Source organism: Podarcis tiliguerta (assembly GCF_965153285.1).
Source record: "Podarcis tiliguerta genome assembly, chromosome: 2".
NCBI classification, from domain to species: domain Eukaryota; kingdom Metazoa; phylum Chordata; class Lepidosauria; order Squamata; family Lacertidae; genus Podarcis; species Podarcis tiliguerta.
In genome coordinates this window covers 113286515-113312587 of record NC_139535.1, presented here as the reverse complement: position 1 = coordinate 113312587, position 26073 = coordinate 113286515, and the positions used below count along the sequence as shown (strand labels likewise).

At 48.0% G+C, this 26073-nt stretch overlaps 1 protein-coding gene and 1 long non-coding RNA gene across 2 annotated transcripts in view; one reads left to right on the top strand and one right to left on the bottom strand.

Moving 5' to 3' along the window:
• The window catches only part of LOC310671749, a 180354-nt gene that overhangs the window by 29597 nt on the left and 124684 nt on the right, over window positions 1-26073 (top strand). The gene's annotated exons all lie outside the window — the stretch shown is intronic.
• Window positions 1-26073, bottom strand: part of MARCHF9 (membrane associated ring-CH-type finger 9) — a 52926-nt gene that overhangs the window by 4779 nt on the left and 22074 nt on the right. The window contains exons 2-3 of the mRNA XM_083427889.1: window positions 10925-11080; window positions 9050-9242 (exon numbers count right to left, since the gene is read on the bottom strand). Coding sequence (XP_083284015.1) covers window positions 9050-9242; window positions 10925-11080 — 349 coding nt within the window. The remainder of the gene's footprint in view (window positions 1-9049; window positions 9243-10924; window positions 11081-26073) is intronic.

The following is a 26073-nucleotide window of genomic DNA, read 5'->3' as shown; positions in this document are numbered from 1 at the left end:
CCTGACAGTAAGAGCTGTTCGACAGTGGAATTTGCTGCTAAGGAGTATGGTGGAGTCTCCTTCTTTGGAGGTCTTTAAGCAGAGGCTTGACAACCATATGTCAGGAGTGCTCTGATGGTGTTTCCTGCTTGGCAGGGGGTTGGACTCGATGCCCCTTGTGGTCTCTTCCAACTCTATGATTCTGTTCTATGATTCTATGTGTGCGTCTTATGGAGCGAATGCAGGCTGCGCACCTATCCCAGAAGCCAGAACAGCAAGAGGGATCGCTGCTTTCGCTGCGCAGCGATCCCTCTTGCTGTTCTGGCTTCTGAGTTTCAGAATTTTTTCTTTTCTTGTTTTCCTCCTCCAAAAATTAGGTGCGTCTTGTGGTCTCGTGCATCTTATAGAGCGAAAAATACGGTATATCACTCTGTGGCATAACATGTAGCATAGTCAGAAGCGTACCCAGGCTCCCTTGCACCCTTGGCAAGGAGATGTATCTGTGCCCACGTCCCTTGTGCCCTTTGCAGACGAGCCTATGCACCTTGCCCAGCCACCCAGAGCAGTGGAGGACTCCCCAAGGAGTGTGCGGACAGGCAGGTGAGCTCTGAGCCACTCCAAGCCAGAGCAGAGAGGTGCGATTTTTGCACCCTCCTGGGCCCCCACTCTTGGCAGAGGCCAACCCCTAGGTATGCCACTGGGCATAGTGGTTAGAGTATCAAATTAGAACCTGGAAGAAAACAGGGTTCAAATCCCCAACTGGCCATGAAACTAACTGGGTGGCTTTGAGCAAGTCACTACAAATGTACAAATGATGGTGGCAGAGACATAATATTACAGTGGTGCCCCGCAAGACGAATGCCTCGCAAGACGGAAAACCCGCTAGACGAAAGGGTTTTCCATTTTGGAGGTGCTTCGCAGGACGAATTTCTCTATGGGCTTGCTTCGCAAGACGAAAATGTCTTGCGATTCCTGGGGTTTTTTTCCCGCTCCTCACCCCCTTTTTCTAAGGCACTAAGCTGCTAATAGCCTTTTAGCAGCTAATCCGCTAATCTCTTAAGCCTTTAATAGCCACTAATAGCCGCTAAACCGCTAATAGCGCTAATCCGCTAATGGGCTTGCTTCGCAAGACGAAAAAACCGCTAGATGAAGAGACTCACGGAACGGATTCTTTTCGTCTTGCGAGGCACCACTGTACATGTAAAAAGGACCCTTTCCTCCCTATGATAATGCACAGACCAGATTCTTGGTAACAAAAGGGTGTAAATGTATTATTTCATGACATGGAAACTGCCTTTACGGATCGTGCAGGCTCAGGAGAGTGAATAAACAAACATCTAGGAAATGTTGGTTTTGTGATTAAGCAAATATGAAATATATTTGGCGGGAGTGTGAAAAAATATGAAACCTTTAGAAATAGGTAAATATCATTATTTCGGAGATAATCAAGTAAGTTCCACCTGTCTCCTCTTCTTTGGGGCATGCCAAAATATTATGTTAACGTCACGCTTAGGGAATTGGCACATAAAATAATTCCGCAAGACTGAATGTTGCAGGGAAACTTTCCCAAAATATTGAAAACCTGGCTAAAGCAGCATCACGAGTCTTTGTGAACTATGCATATCAATAAATTAGCAATGTTGGTACAATTACAGCGGAATTGGTGCCCTTGAGTGTTGACCCCCATTAGCAAGGCCCTTGTGTGGTACAACATGCAACAGTCTCAGCCAGTCAGGCCCTTTGGCTGGGGTTAATGACAGGTATAGTCCAGAACATCAGGAAGGTGCAGAGTCTGGGAAGGTTTATTTACAGGAATTTCTGAGGGATGCAGGCTGCATTCATTCCGTGTTTTGGAATAAGGTTGTGACAGAAGTTTGATAGATAATAACATGCATACAGAGGGTGACATGGGGGGCGTGGGTAGCGCTGTGGGTTAAACCACAGAGCCTAGGACTTGCCGATCAGAAGGTCAGTGGTTCAAATCCCCGCAAGGGGGTGAGCTCCCGTTGCTCGGTCCCTGCTCCTGCCAACCTAGCAGTTCGAAAGCACATCAAAGTGCAAGTAGATAAATAGGTACCGCTCCGGCGGGAAGGTAAACGGAGTTTCCGTGCGCTGCTCTGGTTCACCAGAAGCGGCCTAGTCATGCTGGCCACATGACCCGGAAGCTGTATGCCGGCTCCCTCGGCCAATAAAACAAGATGAGCGCTGCAACCCCAGAGTCGGCCATGACTGGACCTAATGGTCAGGGGCCCCTTTACCTTTACCTAGAGGGCGATATGTCTGTAACGCCTTTTTTTTTTGTTTCCTTATTTCTGTGTGTGTTGAAAAATAATCCCTCCCCCCCCTCCCGCAACATATTCTGGAACTCCAAGAGACCAGCGAGTTATAAATACCATCTCCCAACTGGATGCCACCCAGTGACAATCAATTGTGCTCCCGCCATCCTCTAACGTGGGTCATTACCATGCGACACGTGTCCCTGTTGAATCAATGGGAAATGGAAAAGTCATTCATTCATTTCCCAATGACAGCGCACCGCTCGCTTCCCACAAGGGGCCTAGCTGTTATCATTCTGTCTCGCCAGAGCTCATCCATCAGTGCCACAAAGGCGGCTCGGCCTCTTTAGTGAATGTCATTGGCTTCCAATTAAAAAAGGCTTTCTCTCCCTTTGACGGTGTGCAGTGCTGGAGGTAAAATCTCTAGCCATCTGCTGAGGAACCCAAAGGCAAAGGCAGCCACAGGGCGTACCGAGCCCTAATTATGCCGCCCACGCCTTCAACCACGCACGAGGCCATCGACAAAGGCACGTGACACAACAAAAGCTGCCGGCAATCTTCTCATCAGGACACACCTTTGGAGAAAAGGATAACTGTGGCCCACTGAACAGATTAAACATGCATCTAAATAATATCACGGGTGCCCAGGAGCACAGCGCTTGAACCAGGGACCTTGGCTCTGAGAACCTAGTGGCTATTAAGCTCAGTGGCAGAGTGCAAGGCTTTGCATGTCTACCAGCTCCACCTGGTACGCAGGCTAAGACCCTACCTGCCTGCGGACTGCCTCACCAGAGTGGTGCATGCTCTAGTTATCTCCCGCTTGGACTACTGCAATGCACTCTACGTGGGGCTACCTTTGAAGGTCGCCTGGAAACTACAACTAATCCAGAATGCAGCAGCTAGACTGGTGACTGGGGGTGGCGGCCGAGACCACATAACACCTGTCTTGAAAGACCTATATTGGCTCCCAGTACGTTTCCGAGCACAATTCAAAGTGTTGGTGTTGACCTTTAAAGCCCTAAACGGCCTCGGCCCAGTATACCTGAAGGAGCGTCTCCACCCACATCGTTCTGCCCGGATGCTGAGGTCCAGCACCGAGGGCCTTCTGACGGTTCCCTCATTGCGAGAAGCAAAGCTACAGGGAACCAGGCAGAGGGCCTTCTTGGTAGTGGCGCCCACCCTGTGGAACACCCTCCCATAAGATGTCAAAGAAATAAACAACTACCTGACATTCAGAAGACATCTTAAGGCAGAAGACATCTTCAGGGAAGTTTTCAATGTATGACATATTAGTGTATTTTTGGTTTTTGTGGAAGCTGCCCAGAGTGGCTGGGGAGACCCAGCTAGATGGGCGGGGTACAAATAATAAATTATTATTATTATTATTATTATTATTATTATTATTATTATTACTTCTTTCATGCCCTGCTTCTGAGCTTCAGTGGAAGAATCTGGGTTGGCACTGTGACAAACAGAATGGCAGACTAAAGTGGAACTTTGGTCTGAATTGGGCAGGCATCCTTCAATTTCCTTAGCTGCTCACAGCTTTTACTGGGGACAGATTGTGCATGAAAACCTGTAAAATTGGCGTGCTCCGATCGAGGTAGGCAGATTTAGGGGTTTTATGGCACTATGGCAACTAGGCCATATTGAGCCCAACACGGACGTCTGCTGTAAGCAGTTGTCTCCCATCTTTCCCATGCTGTTGAAGCATAAACTTTATTCTGTCAGCAATCAGGCTTCATTCCCAAGGTATTTTATGAACTATTTCAAAACACAAACACGCAAAACAAACATAAATCTGGCACTTGGATTAACATCTTCGCTCAGAAAGGAAGTCAGGTCCAAACGTCCAGAGATCACGGGAAGACACAATTAAATGAATGTGTGTGACCAGCGCCATTGAATGGTCTGGGACTATCTGATGCTGCAGCCAGCGAGGGCCTGGCCCATCCCCTGAATGGGTGGCCACAGGCAGCCCCACAGAACACCATAGATATTGACCGTATTTTTCGCTCTATAGGGTGCACCAGACCATAGGATGCACCTTGTTTTAGAGGGGGAGAACAGGGGAAAAAAATTCTCCCCCTCTCTGCGCAGCGCCCCTTCAGCGAAGTGGGAGGAGAAACGGAGCCCCTTCCATTTCTCCTCCCGCTTCGCTGAAGGGGTGCTGTGCAGAGCGGGAAAACTGTGCAGCGCCTCTTCAGCGAAGCGAAGCCTGGAGAGCTAGAGCGATCGGTGTGCACCGACCCCTCTCGCTCTCCAGGCTTCAGGCTGTTATCTGCAAGCCTTCAGAGCACAGCGGAAACTCCTGCTGCGCTCCGAAGGCTTGCGGATAGCTGCCTGAAGCCCCCGAAGCGCAACGCGAAAGCAACGCAAAGCCTCTGGAGCGCGGGGGGAGCTCTCCCTCTGCGCTTCGGAGGCTTTGCGTTGCTATTGCTGAAGCCAAGGAGCCTACATTCGCTCCATAAGACGCACACACATTTCCCCTTAATTTTTGAAGGAGGAAAAGTGCGTCTTATAGAGCGAAAAATACGGTAAATGGATGCATGCACCACGAAATGAATGTGGCTGTGCCTCCAAGTCTCTGGTTCTGAAAAGCAGTTTGCTATGCTACGTATAGCCTTTGACACATCATCATTACAATGGGTTCAATTGAGTTCCCAATTTCCCCCCACCCAGGGGTTATTGAAGCATTATTTCTCTGCCCCCCCCCCCCGAACTCATCATCATGTTGAATATTAAAAGTACTGGAATTGTGTTATGTAAATCACCCAGGGATTTAGAGGGCGATGATTGGCTTATTGCACTTGATATCACCATATATGGCTTGGCACGCAAGAGGGGAAACAGAAGTGAGGGGGCAGATGGATCCAGAAGGTTGTGCTGAGGTTGAGATTGGGGAAAGGATGAGGCCTGGATGGTTAGTAAACTACACTATGACATGCCAGCCTAGATAATTCCTCTGAGGATATTAGCTCCAAGGGTCACTACAGAAACACTGCATGAGTTAGAGGCCTGGGACTAATTTGTGTATTACGGCATTGGGCAATTGATATACAGTGGTGCCCCGCAAGACGAATGCCTCGCATGACGGAAAACCCGCTAGACGAAAGGGTTTTCCGTTTTCAGAGGTGCTTCGCAGGACGAATTTCTATGGACTTGCTTCGCAAGACGAAAATGTCTTGCGATTCCTGGGGGTTTTTTTCCGCTCCCCACCCCCTTTTTCTAAGGCACTAAGCTGCTAATAGCCTTTTAGTAGCTAATCCGCTAATCCCTTAAGCCTTTAATAGCCGCTAATAGCCGCTAAACCGCTAATAGCGCTAATCCGCTAATAGGGTTGCTTCGCAAGACGAAAAAACCGCTAGACGAAGAGACTCGCGGAACGGATTAATTTCGTCTTGCGAGGCACCACTGTAATTTGTGTTACCACTTTGTGTGGTGTGCGTCAAAGTACAATTTGTGGCTTACACCTTAACATTTATTTCCCCTTTAAATTAAATCCTGCTATTGGCCCTTGAGCTACTTAATGGGTCTGGGCTTCTGCTGTCTCACGGTTTCAGATCCTTCAGCAATTTTTGCCATCCCATTTTCAAGACTCAACTCTGTAGCCGTGAGACCTAGAAACCTTAAGAGAGGAGAGCTGGGTTTCTAAAGCCTGTGGCCTCCTGATGAAAGAATGGGTTTCCCAAAACTGACTGTGCAGGCAGTTTGAAACTGCACCAAAATCCCTATTTTTCCTTAGCTAAAACCCATTAACTTGGGCTCTGAGTCAATGTATAAACAAAAACCCGGCTGTGCTCAGAGCCCTCTCCTTTATCAGTTTGTGACGGCAGGGATGACCTTGACTGCACCAGCAGAACAGAGAAAGACACATCTGTACCTTATCGTATGTGCTGATCACAAAAGATGCACAGACCTAAGTCCGGAACAACGCCAAAGCGCGTTCTCGGAGATGACGACCTCTTCCTCCAAGATAAGAGTAGGAAGAGGAAGATCCTTTTATGGTCAGAAGTATAGGAAGGAATTCCCTTTAATGGTTAAGAATACCAGAGCAAGAACATATGTGATGTCAACCTGCGTACATAGGCTTACATGGTTGGATTTACAGTGGTGCCTCTCAAGACGAAAAAAATCCGTTCCGTGAGTCTCTTCGTCTAGCGGTTTTTTCGTCTTGTGAAGCAAGCCCATTAGCGGATTAGTGGATTAGCGCTATTAGCGGTTTAGCGGCTATTAGCGGCTATTAAAGGCTTAAGGGATTAGTGGATTAGCTGCTAAAAGGCTATTAGCAGTTTAGTGCCTTAGAAAAAGGGGGTGGGGAGCGGAGGGAAAACCCCAGGAATCGCAAGACATTTTCGTCTTGCAAAGCAAGCCCATAGCAAATTCGTCCTGCGAAGCACCTCCAAAACGGAAAACCCTTTCGTCTAGCGGGTTTTCCGTCTTGCGAGGCATTTGTCTTGCGGGGCACCACTGTATATGGGAAGGAGGGAGAGGGTGCCTGGAGGATATATATACTGCATGAAACTTGTCATTTCTTTGGACTTGCTGTGGACTTGATCACGCAAGTGCCTTCTGCTATCCGGAGAGCAGAATAAACTCTTTCTTCGAACCAACCTCAGTGTCATTTGACTTCCTTCCTCCTGTCCCGGAGCAACGCAGACCCAATCGGTGAACTCAAATAAGGCTACACTGAGGCTTTTGTTAACATTTCATTGCTGGCTGGTTTGTGCCTGTTAAGCCTGCGCTAAGAGCCAATTCCAACATTTTACCCATACAGATCTGTGGAGACCTACGTCTTACAACTTGCTGTCATTTCCCCCTGTGTTCAGAGTGTGGGTGTGTTTTCTTTTTCCTGCTTCCAAATGATTTTCCGAACACCTCCAAGCACCTTGGGATGTTTGTGTGTGTGGATAGGCGAGACGTTGCAATGCGCTGTAATCATTCTAAGCTTTGACTGACCCTGCCACTTATAGGGGAAAGATGCAGGTCACTGGCAGAGCATGTAGGAAGTCCCAGATTCAATCTCTGACATTTCCAAGCAGGGCAGGGAATGTCTCCGGCGTGAAACCCTGGAGAGCGACTGGCAAGCTGTGGATACAATGGTAGATTGGCCAGTGGGCAGACTCAGTATAAAGCCAGCTTCCTATGTTCCTGTTCTAGGAAAACAAATGGTTCCCACAGAAGCAGTGGCTAATTTCTAAAATAAAAGGTGCTGGGGCTAACTTCAGCAGGGAAGCCAAACTTCCCTCCTCTCAGGTTTTTATTCTTATTCTCAGGCAAGCTGCAACTGGCCATCAGTGGCGAAAGCAAGGCACTCTGCAGAGGCTCAGAAACCACTCTCCACAATATCATTACCAGGCATGGGGCTGGTCCCAGGCTCTGAATAAAGGTTCTGGGGCTGAGTTTGGGGGCTTGAAAATTCTGTGTCTAGAATGTATGTATACATTCATTGCCCTATATAAACTATGCAAATTAAGAACACCGATACAGTTCGTTTTGTATATTTCCCCCTAGGGTAAAGGGACCCCTGACCGTTAGGTCCAGTTGCGGACGACTCTGGGGTTGCGGCGCTCATCTCGCTTTACTGGCCGACGGAGCCGGCGTACAGCTTCCAGGTCACATGGCCAGCATGACTAAGCCGCTTCTGGAGAACCAGAGCACTGCACGGAAACACCATTTACCTTCCCGCCAGAGCGGTACCTATTTATCTACTTGCACTTTGACGTGCTTTCGAACTGCTAGGTTGGCAAGAGCTGGGACCGAGCAACGGGAGCTCACCCCGTCGCAGGGATTCGAACTGCCGACCTTCTGATTGGCAAGCCCTAGGCCAGGGGTAGACAACTAAGGCCCGTGGGCCAGATGTGGCCCAATCGCCTTCTCAATCCGGCCCGCGGATGGTCCGGGAATCAGCGTGTATTTACATGAGTAGAATGTGTGCTTTTATTTAAAATACATCTCTGGGTTATTTGTGGGGCATAGGAATTCATTTATTTATTTTTTCAAAATATAGTCCGGTCCACTAGATGGTCTAAGGGACGGTGGACTGGCCCACGGCTGAAAAAGGTTGCTGACCCCTGCCCTAGGCTCTGTGGTTTACCCCACAGCGCCACCTGCACCCCATATAGCAAATAGCAAAGCAAAGAACTAGAGCCCACGTCCTTCCCAAAGGAAATCTCATTCAGCCCCTCCCAGCTCTGCACCTGAGACCCATTGAGATATTGGTAACTATTTACCATTTCCACATCCTTAAACTCTCCCTCTCTGTATATATGATTTACTTAGATTTTTGGGTTGACAAATTCTGAACGCGGTAACAATAGGCTTGCATGATGTCCAGGAATACAAACAGCTCTGCAATTTAATAACGCCAGAGGGGCTGGGGAAGGTGGGTGAAAGAGATTTTAACACACGGTGGCTAATCGTTACAATCTCAAGCAAAAGTAGGATGCAAGAAAACTTGTCTACCGAGAGCTGCTTTCTGACCTCAATAGAAGCATACATTCTCCATCCTAATCTCATTTCCTGTGTTACTGGGCTGCCAAGACTATTGCCAGGAGGCACTACTTCAGAACTGGCCTTTCCTAATGGTTAGAAATCTCCTGAAATCTACCATCAAATTCCTTTGCATCGAGTTCCACAAGGGAATCACAGAGCGGACGAAGCATTGATTTTCCTTTTCCCTGCATCCAGCAAGCTGCAGGGGTCATGCTAGCGGAGAGAGCAAAACAGGGGGAAGCCTCCCGTTTGTTTTTTTTAAGCAACGGAAGCAGGCTTGGCTGGCTGGACTCACTCACCTATGCAGACGATGTCCATAAAGCCGTACATCCCATAGCAGATCTGGAAGAGGAGGTCCTGCCGCTGCCACTTGGCCGAGGGGCTGAGCGACGACCAGATGAGCCACGAGATGCTGGCGATGAGGAAGAGGGAACCCAGGATGATGGCTGCGATCTGTACCTTTTCGATCACCGTCAGGGAAATCGCCTGCCACTGGGGGCGGGGAGGAAAAACAGCACATGGGAGCGAATGCCGGTAGGGTGCTTTTGCCAAAGGATGGGCAGAACAAGCCAAGATGGGGTTTTCCCATGAGGCCGAGGGGTGCAGAATCTTAGGGTGTCGATGCACAACAAATGCAATACAGAGAGCTTGGGCATTGGCAAAAATCATTCTGCTACAAATATACAAATGTTTAGGGAAGTTTTTAATGTTTTATGTTTTATTCTGTTTTTAAGGGGGTTGGGAGCTGCCCAGAGTGGTTGGGGGAACCCAGCCAGATGGGCAAGGTATAAAAAATACATCATCATCATCATCAATCATCATCATCAACAATCATTATTATTACCGTATTTTTCACTCTATAAGACACACCAGACCATAAGACGCACCTAGTTTTTGGAGAAGGAAAACAAGAAAAAAAATATTCTGAATCTCAGAAGCCAGAACAGCAAGAGGGATCGCTGCGCAGCGAAAGTAGCAATCCCTCTTGCTGTTCTGGCTTCTGGGATAGCTGCGCAGCCTGCATTCGCTCCATAAGACGCACACACACATTTCCCCTTACTTTTTAGGAGGGAAAAAGTGAGTCTTATAGAGCAAAAAATACGGTATTATTATTATTATTGTTGTTATTATTATTATTATTATTATTTACGGCCAATTCCAAGGGTTGTAGCCAGTGCTAACCCTGTTCAGAAAGGAACCACTGAAATTGATAGACTTTAGTATATGTGCTGCCGAAGCGAGCACTGAAATTGATAGACATGACTAATTTAGACCCATCAATTTCAATGGGTCTACTCCTAGGACTATTCCCCATGCTTGCTGTTTCCCATGGCTTCCTTTCCACACCCTGTGACCAAACCAGATAATGGGAATAGAACGGGGAGTGGGGGGCGGGATGCCACAGGATAGTGGTTTTTGGAATGTGCTGCAGGATATATCCTCAGGTTCCTTGAGAACTTACTAATCTCCTTACTGAGGAAGGCTTGAGAACGGCAAACAGGTTTCTCCAATGTGCAATCACAGGGGGCGCACTGAGTGCTTCCAAAGTCATACCCTCAGTTTGTGGAGAATTGCTGAAGCGCAATAAAGGCTTCACCAGGTGAAATGTACACAGCACAGCACAATGGGTGAGGAATGTGTGGCCATCAGAATCTTTGTTGAGGTAGTTAAGACTGCTTGGCAGGCCTAGATGTGTATGTGGGCTCACACACATGCGCATCATCTGCCATGCTTTGCTGTTGACTCCCCTCCTCCCTGGAACATGTGGCCTGCTGGTAAAAACATAATTCACCAACCAGGGTTTTAGCAGACCCTCCAAGTGTCCCTATATTGCAGGAACAGTCTCAGATTTACAGAAGCAGTCCCGGTTTCCGATTTGACCCCAGAATGTCCCGCTTTTCCTTAGGACGTCCTTATTTTCATTGGAGATATGTTAGAGGGTATGGAATTATGTGACCCCCGAACCAAGCAGATAAGTAGCTATACAAGACATCAGAAGGCAGCCCTGAATAGGGACGTTTTTTAAAAAATGTTTAATGTTTTATTGTTTGTTTGTTATGTTCGAAGCTACCCAGAATTGCTGGGGCAGCCCAGTCAGGTGGACAGGGTATAAATAGTAAAATTTTCATCAGAGAAATGTTGTAGGGTATGGCTTTGGCTGTTTCGGTGCTTACCTGCAAGGGATTCTTTGTGCTAATGGCTAAGACCTGGTATTTGAAGTAGCACAGCTCGCAGCTCCAAGAACCTCTCTCGCTGATCCAGCGAATCAGGCAGGGCTGGTGGGTGCAGCGGACAGACCCGTCGCAGCGACATGGGCTTAACAGCTCCCCCTGCAAGGAAAAAAGCATAGGAGAGTCAGGGAGGTCTTCGCTTATTGGCTACAGGCTTCCTGGACCCCGCTGCTGAGACTTCATGGAAGCTACTCAGGCCTGTAGGAGTACCAATCATGACAAACCATCACTACAACAAAGAGGATTCTGGGTAACACCAGCCATCTCTAAGCCAAGAGTCCATTAAAGGTAAATGGACCCCTGACCATTAGGTCCAGTCATGGCCGACTCTGGGGTTGCGACACTCATCTCGCTTTAGTGGCCGAGGGAGCTGGCGTACAGCTTCTGGGTCATGTGGCAAGCATGACTAAGCCGCTTCTGGCGAACCAGAGCAGCGCCTGGAAATGCTGTTTACCTTCCTGCTGGAGTGGTACCTATTTATCTACTAGCACTTTGACGTGTTTTTGAACTGCTAGGTTGGCAGGAGCAGGTACCGAGCTCACCCCATCGTAGGGATTCGAACCGCCGACCTTCTGATCGGCAAGTCCTAGGCTCTGCCGATCCATTAGGTCTCCTCTATTTAAGAAACCACCACCAGCACACCACAGAAGTGAGCCTGGTTCGTTAGTGCTGCCTGCTTAATGTGCTGGCAAGGAGAGCAATTAGCATCAATATTTCAAGCTCGCTTGCAGGAAGTATTAATGATAGGTTAGGGATATATGCCTGTACAAGGAAATTGCTGTGGATTCCTGTCAGCTGGGGGGGGGGGCAGAGCAAGAGGTCACTACTGGGTCTCTGGCCACGTATCCCAACAGAAGCAGAATCCCGTTGCTAAGAACACAGCAACAAAGGAGGAAAGGGGCAGGGTGCAGAGAGAAAGCAAGCAAGCAGGGTAGCCAATGACTGGATTAGTCAATTGGTAAAGGAAATTAGGAGCAAGCTCTCAGCTGGATGGAGTGGCCTGTTGGTGCTTGGCATTACCTTAAACATGTGGGCTTAAGTTGCTAACTTTGATATTGAAAGGAGGTAGGGAGTCATGTAGGGACGCGGGTGGCGCTGTGGGTTAAACCACAGAGCCTAGGATTTGCCAATCAGAAGGTCAGCGGTTCGAATCCCCGCAACGGGGTGAGCTCCCGTTTCTTGGTCCCTGCTCCTGCCCACCTAGCAGTTCGAAAGCACGTCAAAGTGCAAGTAGATAAATAGGTACCGCTCCAGCGGGAAGGTAAATGGCATTTCCATGCGCTGTTCCGGTTCGCCAGAAGCGGCTTAGTCATGCTGGCCACATGACCCGGAAGCTGTACGCCGGCTCCGTCGGGCAATAAAGCGAGATGAGCGCCGCAACCCCAGAGTTGGCCACAACTGGACCTAATGGTCAGGGGTCCCTTTACCTTTACCTAGGGAGTCATGTGGCTCAAGGCTGGCTTTCCACGGAGAATGACCTGCCCCTGCCCAAGAATGGAAAACGAGCGAGGTCCCAACTAAAGAAGAATGGCAACATAAGCTGATGGAATATGCGCTGCTTGCGGACTTAACACATGGAACAAGAAAAACAAGAAGAGCATATGTTTAGAGAAGATTGGAAAGTGTTTAGTGAAAATGGGGGGAATTGTGTACACTTGAAAACGTGGGCAGCATTAAGATAAATTCAACAGTGTAAATAAGTTTTGATGGATGTAATAATGGAATACTGAGTGGTTTAGTTTATGTAAAACATGCAGGGATTTTATGATATGCAAAATGAACCATGGAAAGAGAAGAAGGGAAGTCACTGATATTTTAAGGGTGTTTAAACGAGTATTCTAACAGAAAATGTAATAAAAATTATATACAGTATATAAAAAAGAGAATGACGTGCCCCCAATAGCGGTCAGAGGATGGGGCTTGGCAAACATCTGGCGCTGGGCCCAAATAAAGAGCAAGACAAGGACCCACACCAGGGCCCCACACAGCTGCTTTCCCTTCCAACTTAAGTGGCAAGCTTAACACAGGCCAAGCCACACTGGGCCAGCCCAGTGGCCCATATATTCCAGCATCCTGTTCTGCTGGTGGCTGACCAGAAGGCCACAAAGAGCACAACAGCACCCTCCCTATACAGTGGTGCCTCGCAAGACGAAATTAATCCGTTCCGCGAGTCTCTTCGTCTTGCGGTTTTTTCGTCTTGCGAAGCAAGCCCATTAGCGGCTTAGTGCCTATTAGTGGCTTAGCGGCTATTAACGGCTTAGCGGCTTTAAGAAAAAGGAAACAAACTCACAAGAACTCGCAAGACATTTTGTCTTGCGAAGCAAGCCCATAGGGAAATTCGTCTTGCGGAACGACTCAAAAAATGTAAAACTCTTTTGTCTAGCGAGTTTTTCGTCTTGCAAGGCATTCGTCTTGCGGGGCACCACTGTATCTGTGTCGTTTGGCCCTAGCTCGGAGGGCCAGTGGGCAGAGGGTGAGCTTTGGATGTGGGAGACCCAAGTTCCAATCTCTCTCTAGCGATGACTTTACTGGGGATTGTTTTACAGTTCTGCTTCCCCTGTGGAGGCACTCCCTCCCTGCCCCCCACCCCCGCCATTAGCTAACAGAAGCGGTTCTCGAATTCTGATGTTGACTCTTGCCTGCATGGGTGGAAGATACAGAGGGGCGTGCATGTATAAAAAGTAGCCTACTGTACAAAAGGTAAAAATTACATTAGCTGGGCGATATCTGGTTTTCAACATTGTGATATATCACCAGCTAAACATTGTGATAAGGGATGCGGGTGGTGCTGTGGGTTAAACCACAGAGCCTAGGACTTGCCGATCAGAAGGTCGGCAGTTTGAATTCCCACGACGGGGTGAGCTCCCGTTGCTTGGTCCCTGCTCCTGCCAACCTAGCATTTCGAAAGCATCTCAAAGTGCAAGTAGATAAATAGGTACCACTCTGGCAGGAAGGTAAATGGCATTTCCATGCGCTGCTCTGGTTTTGCCACAAGCGGCTTAGTCATGCTGGCCACATGACCCAGAAGCTGTCTTCGGACAAACGCCGGTTCCCTCGGCCAGTAAAGCGAGATGAGCGCTGCAACCCCAGAGTCGGTCACGACTGCACCTAATGGTCAGGGGTCCCTTTACCTTTTAAACATTGCGATATACTGATGTATCACAATGCCTGAAGTAACGATGGAGCTATGTAGAGGCAACTGGCTGACTTCGCGGTTTTCCTCACGTTGTGATTTTTGCACAACCCACCCACAATGATTTGTGATGTACTGCCTGGTCAAAAATGGTGAAACCGATATCACGATGTGGACTTCAAACCAGTTTGGGAGGATAATCAGTATGTCACCTAGCCCTATTAAGTGACCCCCCACTGCCATGTGGCCCTCAAAAGGTTCCCTAGAAGGGAATGTGGCCCTTAGGCTGAGGAAAAGTGCCCCCATCCCTGATCTAGCACAGTAACAATAAGCAGAGAATGAAATAGAAAGATAAGCAAAATTAGAAGAACGTTTCAAAGTTTAACGTCAGACCTTTGAGTGGCACAAAACTGTTGGGAAGAAAAGCGGCTTTGAATAATTCAATTATGTCCCTATTGTTACAGTCGTGGGCCTCTGCGGAATTATTAAAAATCCAGCCTTCTATTTTCAGTCATTTAAGCAGGAAGATGAGACAAGACAGGGGAAGATTTAAAAAGAGGTAAAGGAGATGGGGATGAGTTTTCCTCAAGGAGTTAAGAGTGACGGTTCATGGCAGGTGCTGCCTATGCTCAAAGCACACCAGAAAGTAACAGGTTAAAAAACACATTGAGTTTTCATGAAATCCTCATGAAACTATACATCATGGTAGCATCGCAAAGCCTTTTTTCTTGTGTATAGATGCTACAGTAGGTAAAGGTAAAGGTACCCCAGACTGTTAGGTCCAGTCGTGGATGACTCTGGGGTTGCATGCTTTACAGGCTGAGGGAGCCAGCATGACTAAGCCGCTTCTGGCGAACCAGAGCAGCGCACGGAAACGCCATTTACCTTCCCGCCAGAGAGGTACCTATTTATCTACTTGCACGTTGACGTGCTTTTGAACTGATAGGTTGGCAGGAGCAGGGACCAAGCAACGGGAGCTCACCCCATCATGATAATTTGAACTGCCAACCTTCTGATCGGCAAACCCTAGGCTCTGTGGCTTAGACCACAGTTGGCTGTGGCTTCCCATCATGCCTACCACAATGCAACATGTAATATAATACAAATTCCCAGTCTGGATCCTGGGCACTCCTTGTACCTTAAGTTCATCAAGTATATATATGCCCCTGTTGTCTGAGGCTCAGAGGATGGACCTGACATCCAGGGCTTTCTCCAGAATGGTACCTTTCTCTTGGAAACTCCTTGCCACAGGTAGCCCATCGTAGAAGTTTGCTCCTAAATTTTAGCCACTGTACTAGGAAGGCCATTGGCAAGGATATTGTGAAGGTGTGCCACACCTGTCACTCTACATGCAAGTTTTGCACCGTTTCCCAATGTTCTGTGCAAAGAAAACCTAACACATGAAGCAGCTCGAAGCAGCCTTAGGAAAATCACCGTTACTCAACAGAGCCTGCTTTCTACTGCTTTGTGCTCTACACAATACCGTATTTTTCGCCCTATAGGACGCACCGGCCCATAGGACGCACCTATTTTTTTGGGGGGGGGAGAATCAAGGGGAAAAAAATTATTTTCCCCCCAGGTTTGCGCAGCCATCCCCAAGCTAGAAGAGGGAGACGGAGCGCTCCGTCTCCCTCTTCTGCCTTCAGGGACAGCCTCTCTAGCCTCCGTGGGGCAGCGGCTTGCCCTGCTGTCCCCCGAGCTTGTGGGGCTGGCAGGGGGGAGAAGCAAGCTTGCTTCTCCCCGCCCCCCGCCAGCCTCCAGATCAGGTCGGGCAATAGCGGGGTGGCGGCACTCCGCCTCCCCGCTATGCCCCGAGCTTGTGGAGCTGGCGGGGGGGGGGGGTGAGAAGCAAGCTTGCTTCTCCCCGCCGTCCTCCAGACCAGGTCGAGGAATAGCGGGGTGGCGGCGCTGCACCTCCCCGCTGTCCCCCGAGCTTTTGGGCTGCTGCCTGCTGCCTGCAAGCCTTGCGAGCCCGCGGGACCTGCCGCCAGGCTTGCAAGTCTTGCGGATAGCTTCCTGAAGCCTGAAGAGTGAGTGGGGTCGGTGCGCACCGACCCCTCTCGCTCTCCAGGCTTCAGCGAAAGCCTGCATTCGCCCCATAGGACGCACACACATTTCCCCTTCATTTTTGGAGGGGAAAAAGTGCATCCTATAGAGCGAAAAATACGGTAAATTCGTCCTGGAGGCTGATCCCTATTCTAAGTCTGCATTGCAACTTTGCTTAGGCCACGTGGACACTCATTTCTGATCTTCAAACCACCACCAAAAACATAGAGAGAGGTGGCACAGTCCTTTTCATGCAATCCTGTCGTTCTCCCATGATTTCTTCATTGTTGCCAGTGGGGAACCTTCATCCCATGGGGCAGTCTTGGGCTACTAGGGGTTCCAATCTGACCTGCTCAGCCATTTTTCTGAAAGCACCCCACGTGTCAATCAGGTGACACCATCCTGATGGCAGCTGATGGCTCGGTTCAATGGGTTCAGCCAACCCCTGCAGAAAGCACCATCGAACCCATCAATCCTGCTTGGTTCAGCTGCTCATGCCAGTTTCCCAGAGGCAACTGGAGCGCACAGCCAATCCAAGCATGATGAACATGAACACACACACACCTCACACACCAGCTGATATGTGGGATGGTTCAATACTCAGTGTTTGCTAAACACAAATAAAGCAAACATGCTGCACAGGGGTTGCTAACACTGTGTCTTCCAGATGTTGCTGGACTCCGACTCCCATCAGCCCCGGTCAGCAAGGGTTGGTGGGAGCTGGGAGTCCAACGGCAGAGGGCACCATGTTATAAACCCAAGTCTTGTTCTGAGCAGTGGGAAAGGGGCAGCAGAGTAACTGAGTAGACATTCTCCATCGTTCTGCCCGGACACTGAGGTCCAGCGCCGAGGGCCTTCTGGCGGTTCCCTCGCTACGAGAAGCCAAGTTACAGGGAACCAGGCAGAGGGCCTTCTCGGTAGTGGCACCCGCCCTGTGGAACGCCCTCCCACCAGATGTCGAAGAGAAAAATAACTACCAAACTTTTAGAAGACATCTGAAGGCAGCCCTGTTCAGGGAAGCTTTTAATGTTTAATAGGTTATTGTATTTTAGTGTTCTGTTGGAAGCCGCCCAGAGTGGCTGGGGAAACCCAGCCAGATGGGCAGGGTATAAATAATAAGTTGTTGTTGTTTGTTGTTGTTGTTGTTGTTGTTGCCTTGATCTCATGGGATGCTGCTCTTTTGGCTGCCAGAAAGTGATGCTGGTGATCTAGCAAAGAATATGGGCAACAAAGGACTCCTCTCACTAGGTGATTTAAACAGTGTCCCCCCCCCCGGGGGGGAGGGGTCTCCCTCTGTGCAGTTGCTTATTTCTACACCCTCCCAGGTTCTAGTAAAAGGTAAAGGTACCCCTGCCCGTACGGGCCAGTCTTGACAGACTCTAGGGTTGTGCGCCCATCTCACTCAAAGAGGCCAAGGGCCAGCGCTGTCTGAAGACACTTCCAGGTCACATGGCCAGCGTGACATTGCTGCTCTGGCGAGCCAGAGCCGCACACGGAAACGCCATTTACCTTCCCGCCAGTAAGTGGTCCCTATTTATCTACTTGCACCCGGGAGTGCTTTCGAACTGCTAGGTTGGCAGGCGCTGGGACCGAACAGCGGGAGCGCACCCCACCGCGGGGATTCGAACCGCCGACCTTTCGATCGGCAAGCCCTAGGCACTGAGGCTTTAACCCACAGCGCCACCCGCGTCCCCCAGGTTCTAGGGCTAGAATTAAAAAAAAAAGGACTACAAAAGAGAAAAATGGACCCTCCCCACCCCCAGGTGATACAGCTGCTATGTGCTACTGTGCTCACAGCCTGGGTTGACTGAAGCACAATGCAGAATCAAATTGGAGGATCGGGGGGGGGGGGGCACAGACAGAGTTCCTAAATTGGGTCACTGTATCCAACAAAGGGAAAACAGGAGGGGTGTCTGGCTTTCCTCCTTAATCCGTTGCACACTTAGCTTGTCTGCCCTCCTTGCAACCCAGCCACCCCCCTCCACAGAACCATGGCTGCAGTTCAGGGCATGCTTAAGCAAGGCAGGAAGCAGCAGGCTGGGGGGGCCATTTGGAGGATGTAATTAACTGAGATTGGGGGGGCGGGGAGAGAGAGAGAAGGGTAGCAAGGCTGCAGGGAGCCGTATACAAGGAGTGGGTTGTGGCTCTGAAGTCAAGAGAGACACGTCTCCCATTGTTTTAGGAAGGGGGAGGAACCTAGCTGTCAACTTTCAGATTTGAAAATAACGGATCAGCAGCCTCGAAAATAATAATAATAATAATAATAATAATAATAATAATAATAATATACAGTGGTGCCTCGCAAGACGAAATTAATTCGTTCCGTGAGTTTTTTCGTTGTGCGAGTTTTTTCGTCTTGTGAAGCACCACTGCATTTAAACACTGACAACGGCGGGGAGGGGCAGGGAGAAGCAGGACAGCTGCCGCAGCCGATACCTCAGACTCACCCGCGTGTTGTGGCCACCGCGCAATGCGGCTGCTGGAGGGCGGCGGGGCTCAGGAGCGCGACTCCGGCTGCAACGCTGGCTGCTGGCGGCAACGGCTCTTTGAGGGGAGCGCGCGAGGGGGGTGGGCAGCGGCGCGAGGCAGCCGGAAGATCGGCCGTCAGCCGGAAGGTGGGAGGGAGCCAGAGGAGCGGGGAAGCGTGCGTGCGTGCAGTGACCGTCGCCATGACACGAGAGGCAGGGCCGTTTTGTCTAGCGAAGCAAGCCCTTAGGAAAATCCGTCTTGCGAAGCACCTCAGAAAACGAAAAACCCTTTCGTCTAGCGAGTTTTTCATCTTCCGAGGCATTCGTCTTGCGGGGTACCACTGTAAATAAATTTTATTTATATCCCACCCTCCCCAGCTGAAGCCGGGCTCAAGGCGGCTAACAACAATAAAATAATACAACATTCAAAAATCATTTCATTAAAAAATTAATTCAAATCAAATTGATGGCAACCATTGGGCTGGAATTCTGTGAAGATTGCCAAAGGAGGGAGTCAGGCTGTGCCCTGGCCAAAGGCCTGGTGGAACAGCTCTGTCTTGCAGGCCCTGCGGAAAGATGTCAAGTCCCGCAGGGCCCTAGTCTCTTGTGGCAGAGCGTTCCACCAGATCGGAGCCACAGCCGAAAAAGCCCTGGCTCTAGTTGAGGCCAGCGTAACTTCTCTGTGGCCTGGGACCTTCAAGATGTTTTTGTTTGAAGACTGTAAGTTCCTCTGTGGGACATACCAGGAGAGGCGGTCCTGTAGGTACGAGGATCCTAGGCCGTATAGGGCTTTAAAGGTTAAAACCAGGACCTTAAACCTGATCTTGTACTCCACCGGGAGCCAGTGCAGCTGGTATAGCACCGGGTGAATGTGATCTCGCAGTGAGGACCCCGTAAGGAGTCTCGCAGCGGCATTCTGCACCCGCTGGAGATTCTCGATCAGTCTCAAGGGCAGCCCCATGTAGAGCAAGTTACAATAATCCATTCTGGAGGTGATTAGCAGCCTCATCTGTCTTGGGGAGCCTCGAAAATAAGGGATTAGCAGCCTCACCTATCGCGGGGACAGTCTACGGGATATCTAACAATCTGGGATAGCAGCGGGAAATGGCGCTGGAATTTCCCGCAAAAAAAAAGGAAGGTTGACAGCTATGGGGAGGAAGCAGGCTCTGCTCACAGAGGCATTTGATGTTGCCCGCAGCCTCCCACCTCCCGACATTCCCTGGACTTTATTTGTGGATGCCATGGAGCACCCATCACATTCCAGAGAAGTCTTCACTTCAAAAGACGAGAACAGGTTCCTAGTCCTTATGGATGAGATGACAAGCTTTGACAGGTGAAGGAAGTGTCAGTGATAGGCCAGAAGAGAGAATGTGGGAGGAGCCTCCAGTGAAAATAACAACAACCTTGCAGCAAGGGGAGCCAGCATAAAAGATAAAGGGAGGCCCTCTCTGGACCAGTTTCAATGGGGGCGCTGTCACCAATTCTCTGTTCCCTGCACCCCCCGGGGCCAGATGGTGGAAGATGAAACGGCAGGCAGGTTGACAAGAGTTGACTGCCCACAAATCCTCTTGGTTCTGGGATGCAAGTGATTCCAAGAGCCAAGAACATGAGCTGCTATAAAGCTTTCAGGTCCGTAGCATGCAGGCCTGACTTGTCACTAAGATGGTCAGGTTGTGTCTGAACTTCACAAGATGGAACACACAAACACACACACCCCTTCCATCACATACCTATACAGTGGCACCTCAGGTTAAGTATTTACAGTGGTGCCTCGCAAGACGAAAAGAATCCGTTCCGCAAGTCTTTTCGTCTTGCGGTTTTTTCGTCTTGCGAAGCAAGCCCATTAGCGGATTAGCGCTATTAGCAGTTTAAGGGCTATTAACGCCTATTAAAGGCTTAAGGGATTAGCGGATTAGCTGCTAAAAGGCTACTAGCAGCTTAGCGCTTCAGAAAAAGGGGTTGGGGAGGGGGGGGAAATCGCAAGAATCGCAAGACATTTTCGTCTTGCGAAGCAAGCCAATAGGGAAATTCGTCCTGCGAAGCACCTCTGAAAACAGAAAACCCTTTCGTCTTGCGGGTTTTCCGTCTTGCGAGGCATTTGTCTTGCGGGGCACCACTGTAATTCGTTCCGGAGGTCTGTTTCTAACCTGAAACTGTTTTTAACCTGAAGCACCACTTTAGCTAATGAGGCCTCCTGCTGCTGCCGCACCGCCAGAGCCCGATTTCCATTCTTATTCTGAAGCAAAGTTCTTAACCCGAGGTACTATTTCTGGGTTAGCGGAGTGTGTAACCTGAAGCGTATGTAACCTGAAGCATATGTAACCTGAGGTACCACTGTAGTATCTCTGGGTGAGAGTTAGTCTTGACCCCTTTTCTCTAACCGCATGTTTTCTACAGGCAGTGAATGTCTTGTTCCTGGAGATCTTGGTGCCTTCTGCTTCAAAAACATGTGTCCTGCTACAGAATTATGACCCTTTCCTTCATATGTTCCGTTTTAATGATAATATGTTTTACAATGGCTTTTAAAAAGGGGGGGGGGGAGCAATGATACGAGCCAACAATATTGAGCATTGCTATATTCTTGAGGCTCGGGGTGGTGGTGGAATGCAGATCTTCTTGACTATAACTCACTATGAAGATACAAATGAAACTCACATTTCGCACAGCAAAGGCTGAGTCGTCTTGTTTTGCGCTTCCCCCTTCCCCCCCAAGCAATGGAGAAAACTCAAGGCTGCCTTTGCACCTGTAGCAGAAACCCCCCCCCCCATCATTCAGTTTGTACAAACTTCACACACACTCACACTCACACACTACATACGCTACACTTTTGTTATAATTTCATAGAAAATCAACCATACATCGGATTTGCACTGTTCCACTTTTATTTTACTCCATGAAGCAAAGACTACAAAATGGGGAAGGTTTGATACAGGGCGCCATAATCCCTTCACCATCCCAGCACATCCACAGGAGCCCTGCCCAGTTGCTATGCCAACCCTGATGATCCCAGACAGAAGACAATCAAAATCACAAAGAACTTGCATATGGGAGTGGATTCAGCATGATCAGATTTCCCTCAGGGGGCACGAAACTGTGACTACCTTTTGTCTTGAGAAAATGACTCATGGGGAGGGGGAGAAGGGAACCAGCCAGGTGACAGGACACTCAGGTTCCCACCACAACTCCTCCCTCAACCCCTCCTTTCTGTAATGTATGCATGATGCTTCTGGGGGTGGGCTTGACCTAGAGGAGGGGAATTTCAAAAGTTTTTATAAGGTCTTGCACACCATTTTTCTGGGCCTTTCCTCTCTCCTGCGAGTGAGGGGAACACCCTGCTGCAACAGTTCAATAAAGGCCAAGCCTACAGGCTGCTGATTTGCTCCAATTTACTCTGGTTGGTGTCTTTACTTTTTGTCCAAGGGAGCCCTCGGATTTTTCCGGTAACAGCGCCAAATGTTTCCTTTGGAGGAGGAGAGCAACTTACGGTGCCTCCATAGGTTGGGCAGTTATTCTAGGGGCACAGAAGCAAGCACACAGGCAGGCAGGCAGGCATTGCTAACGACACAAGGAGAGCCCAGCTAGATCACGCAAAAGCTCCCATCTTTTTTTTTTTTTTTTAGTTTTTATTGTTAAAATAATTCAGCATTAATACACACATATTGCAAATATACAAGCATACAAACATACATTTTATACAATCCTTAAAAATATTCAAACATACCTACACTCAATCCCACAGATAATTCCTTTTCCCACCACCATCCACCACCCCTCACCCTTTGTGTTAAGACTTCCAATCTACTCAATTGCAATTTCTTTCCACTTCTATTACTTTCTTTCACACACCTGTAACCTAATTTCATGCTCCTTTTTCTATTACACATTGTAATCCATCTTATTTAGTATTTCAGTATTTTAAACGGAACTTGTTTATTCTAATAGGAGTTCTGATTTTTCGATATGGTTTTGCAAGTATCCTTCCAGTCCCTGTCTGGCTTCTCTTCTGATATCCTTCCAATTTCTCCCATTGTTTTAGATATATTTGGAGTATTGGAGCAAAAGTTACCATCTAATTCCGGCATTCTGTTTACACACTGCCCACCCAGATGATTCCTGCAAGGCCCACCACCAGGATATGGGTGCAATAGCACATGGGAACTGGTATTCACATTGCTGCTGGTACTGGAAGCAGCAAACAGCCATCCTGACTAGCAGCTGCCGATAGTCTTGTCCTTATTGCCTATTCCAGTAAACAGGGCTAGAAACTTGGGTACAGAAAAAAAGGCGCCCAATAGCACCTTAAATCTAGGTTGTGGTCGCCACAACTGAATGTCTTTTCACCAGGGGCTTGGACTAAAGGGCAGGGTCTTTTCCTCCCCCCCCCCCCCAATGATTTTTATTAGTTTCAATTCATTATACAACATCAAACATTAAAACAACAAAAAAGACAAACAAAGCACCAAAAAAAAAAAGAAACAAACAAAGAAAGAAAAACATTACATAACATAAAACACCAACAAATTAAACTTACAGTAACAAATAACTAAATCACACAACAATAATTGACTTCCCTTCATCTCGGTTTCGGAATATGTTACAAAAGATTTTCTATCTGCAGTTTCATTTTCTTAAAACTCTTTACGTCGCAAGCGTTATATCGAGCCTACTGTGATTTTTAAATTTTTTACATCTGTTTCAATGTATGTCATAAATTTATTCCATTCATTATTAAACTTTGTACCTTTTTGGTTTCTTATTTTCTGTGTCATTTTTGCCAATTCTATATAATCAAATAGTTTAGATTGTCACTCATTAATAGTTGGGATTTTTGATGTTTTCCAGTTTTGTGCTATTAATGTTCTAGCAGCCACTGTTGCATATTGGAAAAGTGTTTGGTCTTCCTTTTTAATTTCTTCTCCAATTATCCCCAGGGTCTCTTCCAATGCTACAATTCTATGATTCTGTTGCTTAACTCCTACAACAATTCCCTTGTCCCAGTACAAGAAAGAGAAACACAAACAGTGGAAATGGAAATGGTATTAACGATATGGAGGTTACTAACAGTAGACTAAGACAGAGGTTTTTGAACTGTGGTCGCCAGCCTGGCTGGCGCTCAGAAATTTCCACGTAGTTGTAGTTGCCAAATGCGCCTGGCACCTGGCTAATTTCAAACAGGGCAGTGAAACATAAAAAGTAAAAGGTAAAGGGGACCCCTGACCATTAGGTCCAGTCGCGGACAACTCTGGGGTTGGGGCGCTCATCTCGCTTTATTGGCTGAGGGAGCCGGCGTACAGCTTCCGGGTCATGTGGCCAGCAGGACTAAGCCGCTTCTGCCGAACCAGAGCAGCGCACGGAAACGCCGTTTACCTTCCCGCCGGAGCGGTACCTATTTATCTACTTGCACTTTGACGTGCTTTCGAACTGCTAGGTTGGCAGGAGCAGGGACCGAACAACGGGAGCTCACCCCATCGCGGGGATTCGAACCACCAACCTTCTGATCGGCAAGTCCTAGGCTCTGTGGTTTAACCCACATATGTATGTATAATTTTTATTACGTTTTCCGTTTCTACATCTGAAAATAAACATTTTACATACTGTTAAATATCCAATGACATCCCACCTTCTCTTTCCTTGTTTCGTTTTCTTAATCTTTCATTCCTGCATATTTTGCTATAACTATATTAATCAGTTATCCACTTTTACATCACTCAGGCGTTAATTACACTGTTGACTTTATCTTAATGCTGCCAGCGTTTTCAGCTGTGTACAGCTATTTTCCATATACTCAATAAATATTTTCCAGTCTTCTTTGAATGTGTGTTCTTCTTGCTCTTTTATTCTATATGTTAAACCTGCAAGATCTGCATATTCTGCCATCTTAACTTGGCAGTCCTCTTTGCCTGGGACCTCCCTCACTTTCCATTTTTGGGCTATCAAGACTCAGGCCGCCGTTGTTGCATACATAAATACATTTTGTTGACACTTGGATTATTCCCAACAAAAAAGATTCCAGTCTTTTTGGGAAAGGTATTTTAAACATTTTTTTCAACTCATTATAGATCATTTCCCAGTATTCTTTTACCTTTTACGAGGCCAACAACATACGAAAAAACGTTCCCTTCATTTCTTTACATTTCCAACACATATCCGATTCTGCTCTATACCTCTTAGCCAACCTACTCGGAGTTAAATACCACCTGTGTATCATTTTCACATAATTCTCCGGTCAGCTATTACTATCCACTGCCTGCCGTCAATGACTAGGCCAGGCCAAACGTAACGAAAGGGCAGTTAACTTGACTCACAACAGCAAATTCAGATCTTCCACGTGAGAAGAACTATTTCACAGAACACTCGCTTTTCAATTAGTTCTAACCAGGCCATAGGGAACAGGAAATAAAGATTTCTCCCTTTCCTGCAAACATATATGGATCTGAGCTTTAAAATAACAACAACAGCCATGTAATCAGCAGGCAGTGGCTGTCGATGGGGAAAATGTTAGTCTGTGATGCATTCATTACAATACGAAAGGGCCATCAATTGTTCATCTAAATCAATTCTCCCCTGTATGATTATTACCATGTGATAACCACATTGCTTGGCTTCTCTTGATTTTAGATGACGTAGGACCTTCTGGTATAATGGGGTCTGTTTCAGACTACAGGAAAAATACTGGGTATTAGAAAAAGGAGAATGCAGAGAAGCAGAACGAATTCTCTGCATCTGTCTCCACTGTGGAAGAAGTAGGGCAGATTCCGATGGCTGAACTAAGTTCCATAGGTAAGGAATCAGAGGAACTGAGATAAACAGCGGTGACAAGAGACAAGTTTGAAGTCTTATTGACAAGTTTAAAAGGTAAAGGGACCCCTGACCATTAGGTCCAGTCATAGCCGACTCTGGGGTTGTGGCGCTCATCTCGCTTTATTGGCCGAGGGAACCGGCATACAGCTTCTGGGTCTTGTGGCCAGCATGACTAAGCCACTTCTGGTGAACCAGAGCAGCGCACGGAAACACAGTTTACCTTCCCGCTGGAGTGGTACCTATATATCTACTTGCACTTTGGCGTGCTTTCGAACTGCTAGGTTGGCAGGAGCAGGGACCGAGCAACGGGAGCTCACCCCGTCACGGGGATTCGAACTGCTGACCTTCTGATCGGCAAGTCCTAGGCTCTGTGGTTTAACCCACAGCACCACCCGCGTCCCATTGACAAGTTTAAAAAGGACAAATCACTAGGTCTGTACGTTCATAAAAGAAGTGAAATTGCTGATCTTTTAACAGAAAGGTATAACTTGTCCTGAAAAACAATCTCCATAACCAAGGACAGGGAAATGATTAACATAACACCAATTGTGAAAAAGGGATGGAGGTGGGATCCCGGAAATTTCAGGTCAGTTCTAGGAAAACTGGTAGATAGCATTATTAAAGGTAGAATTGCCAATTGTATG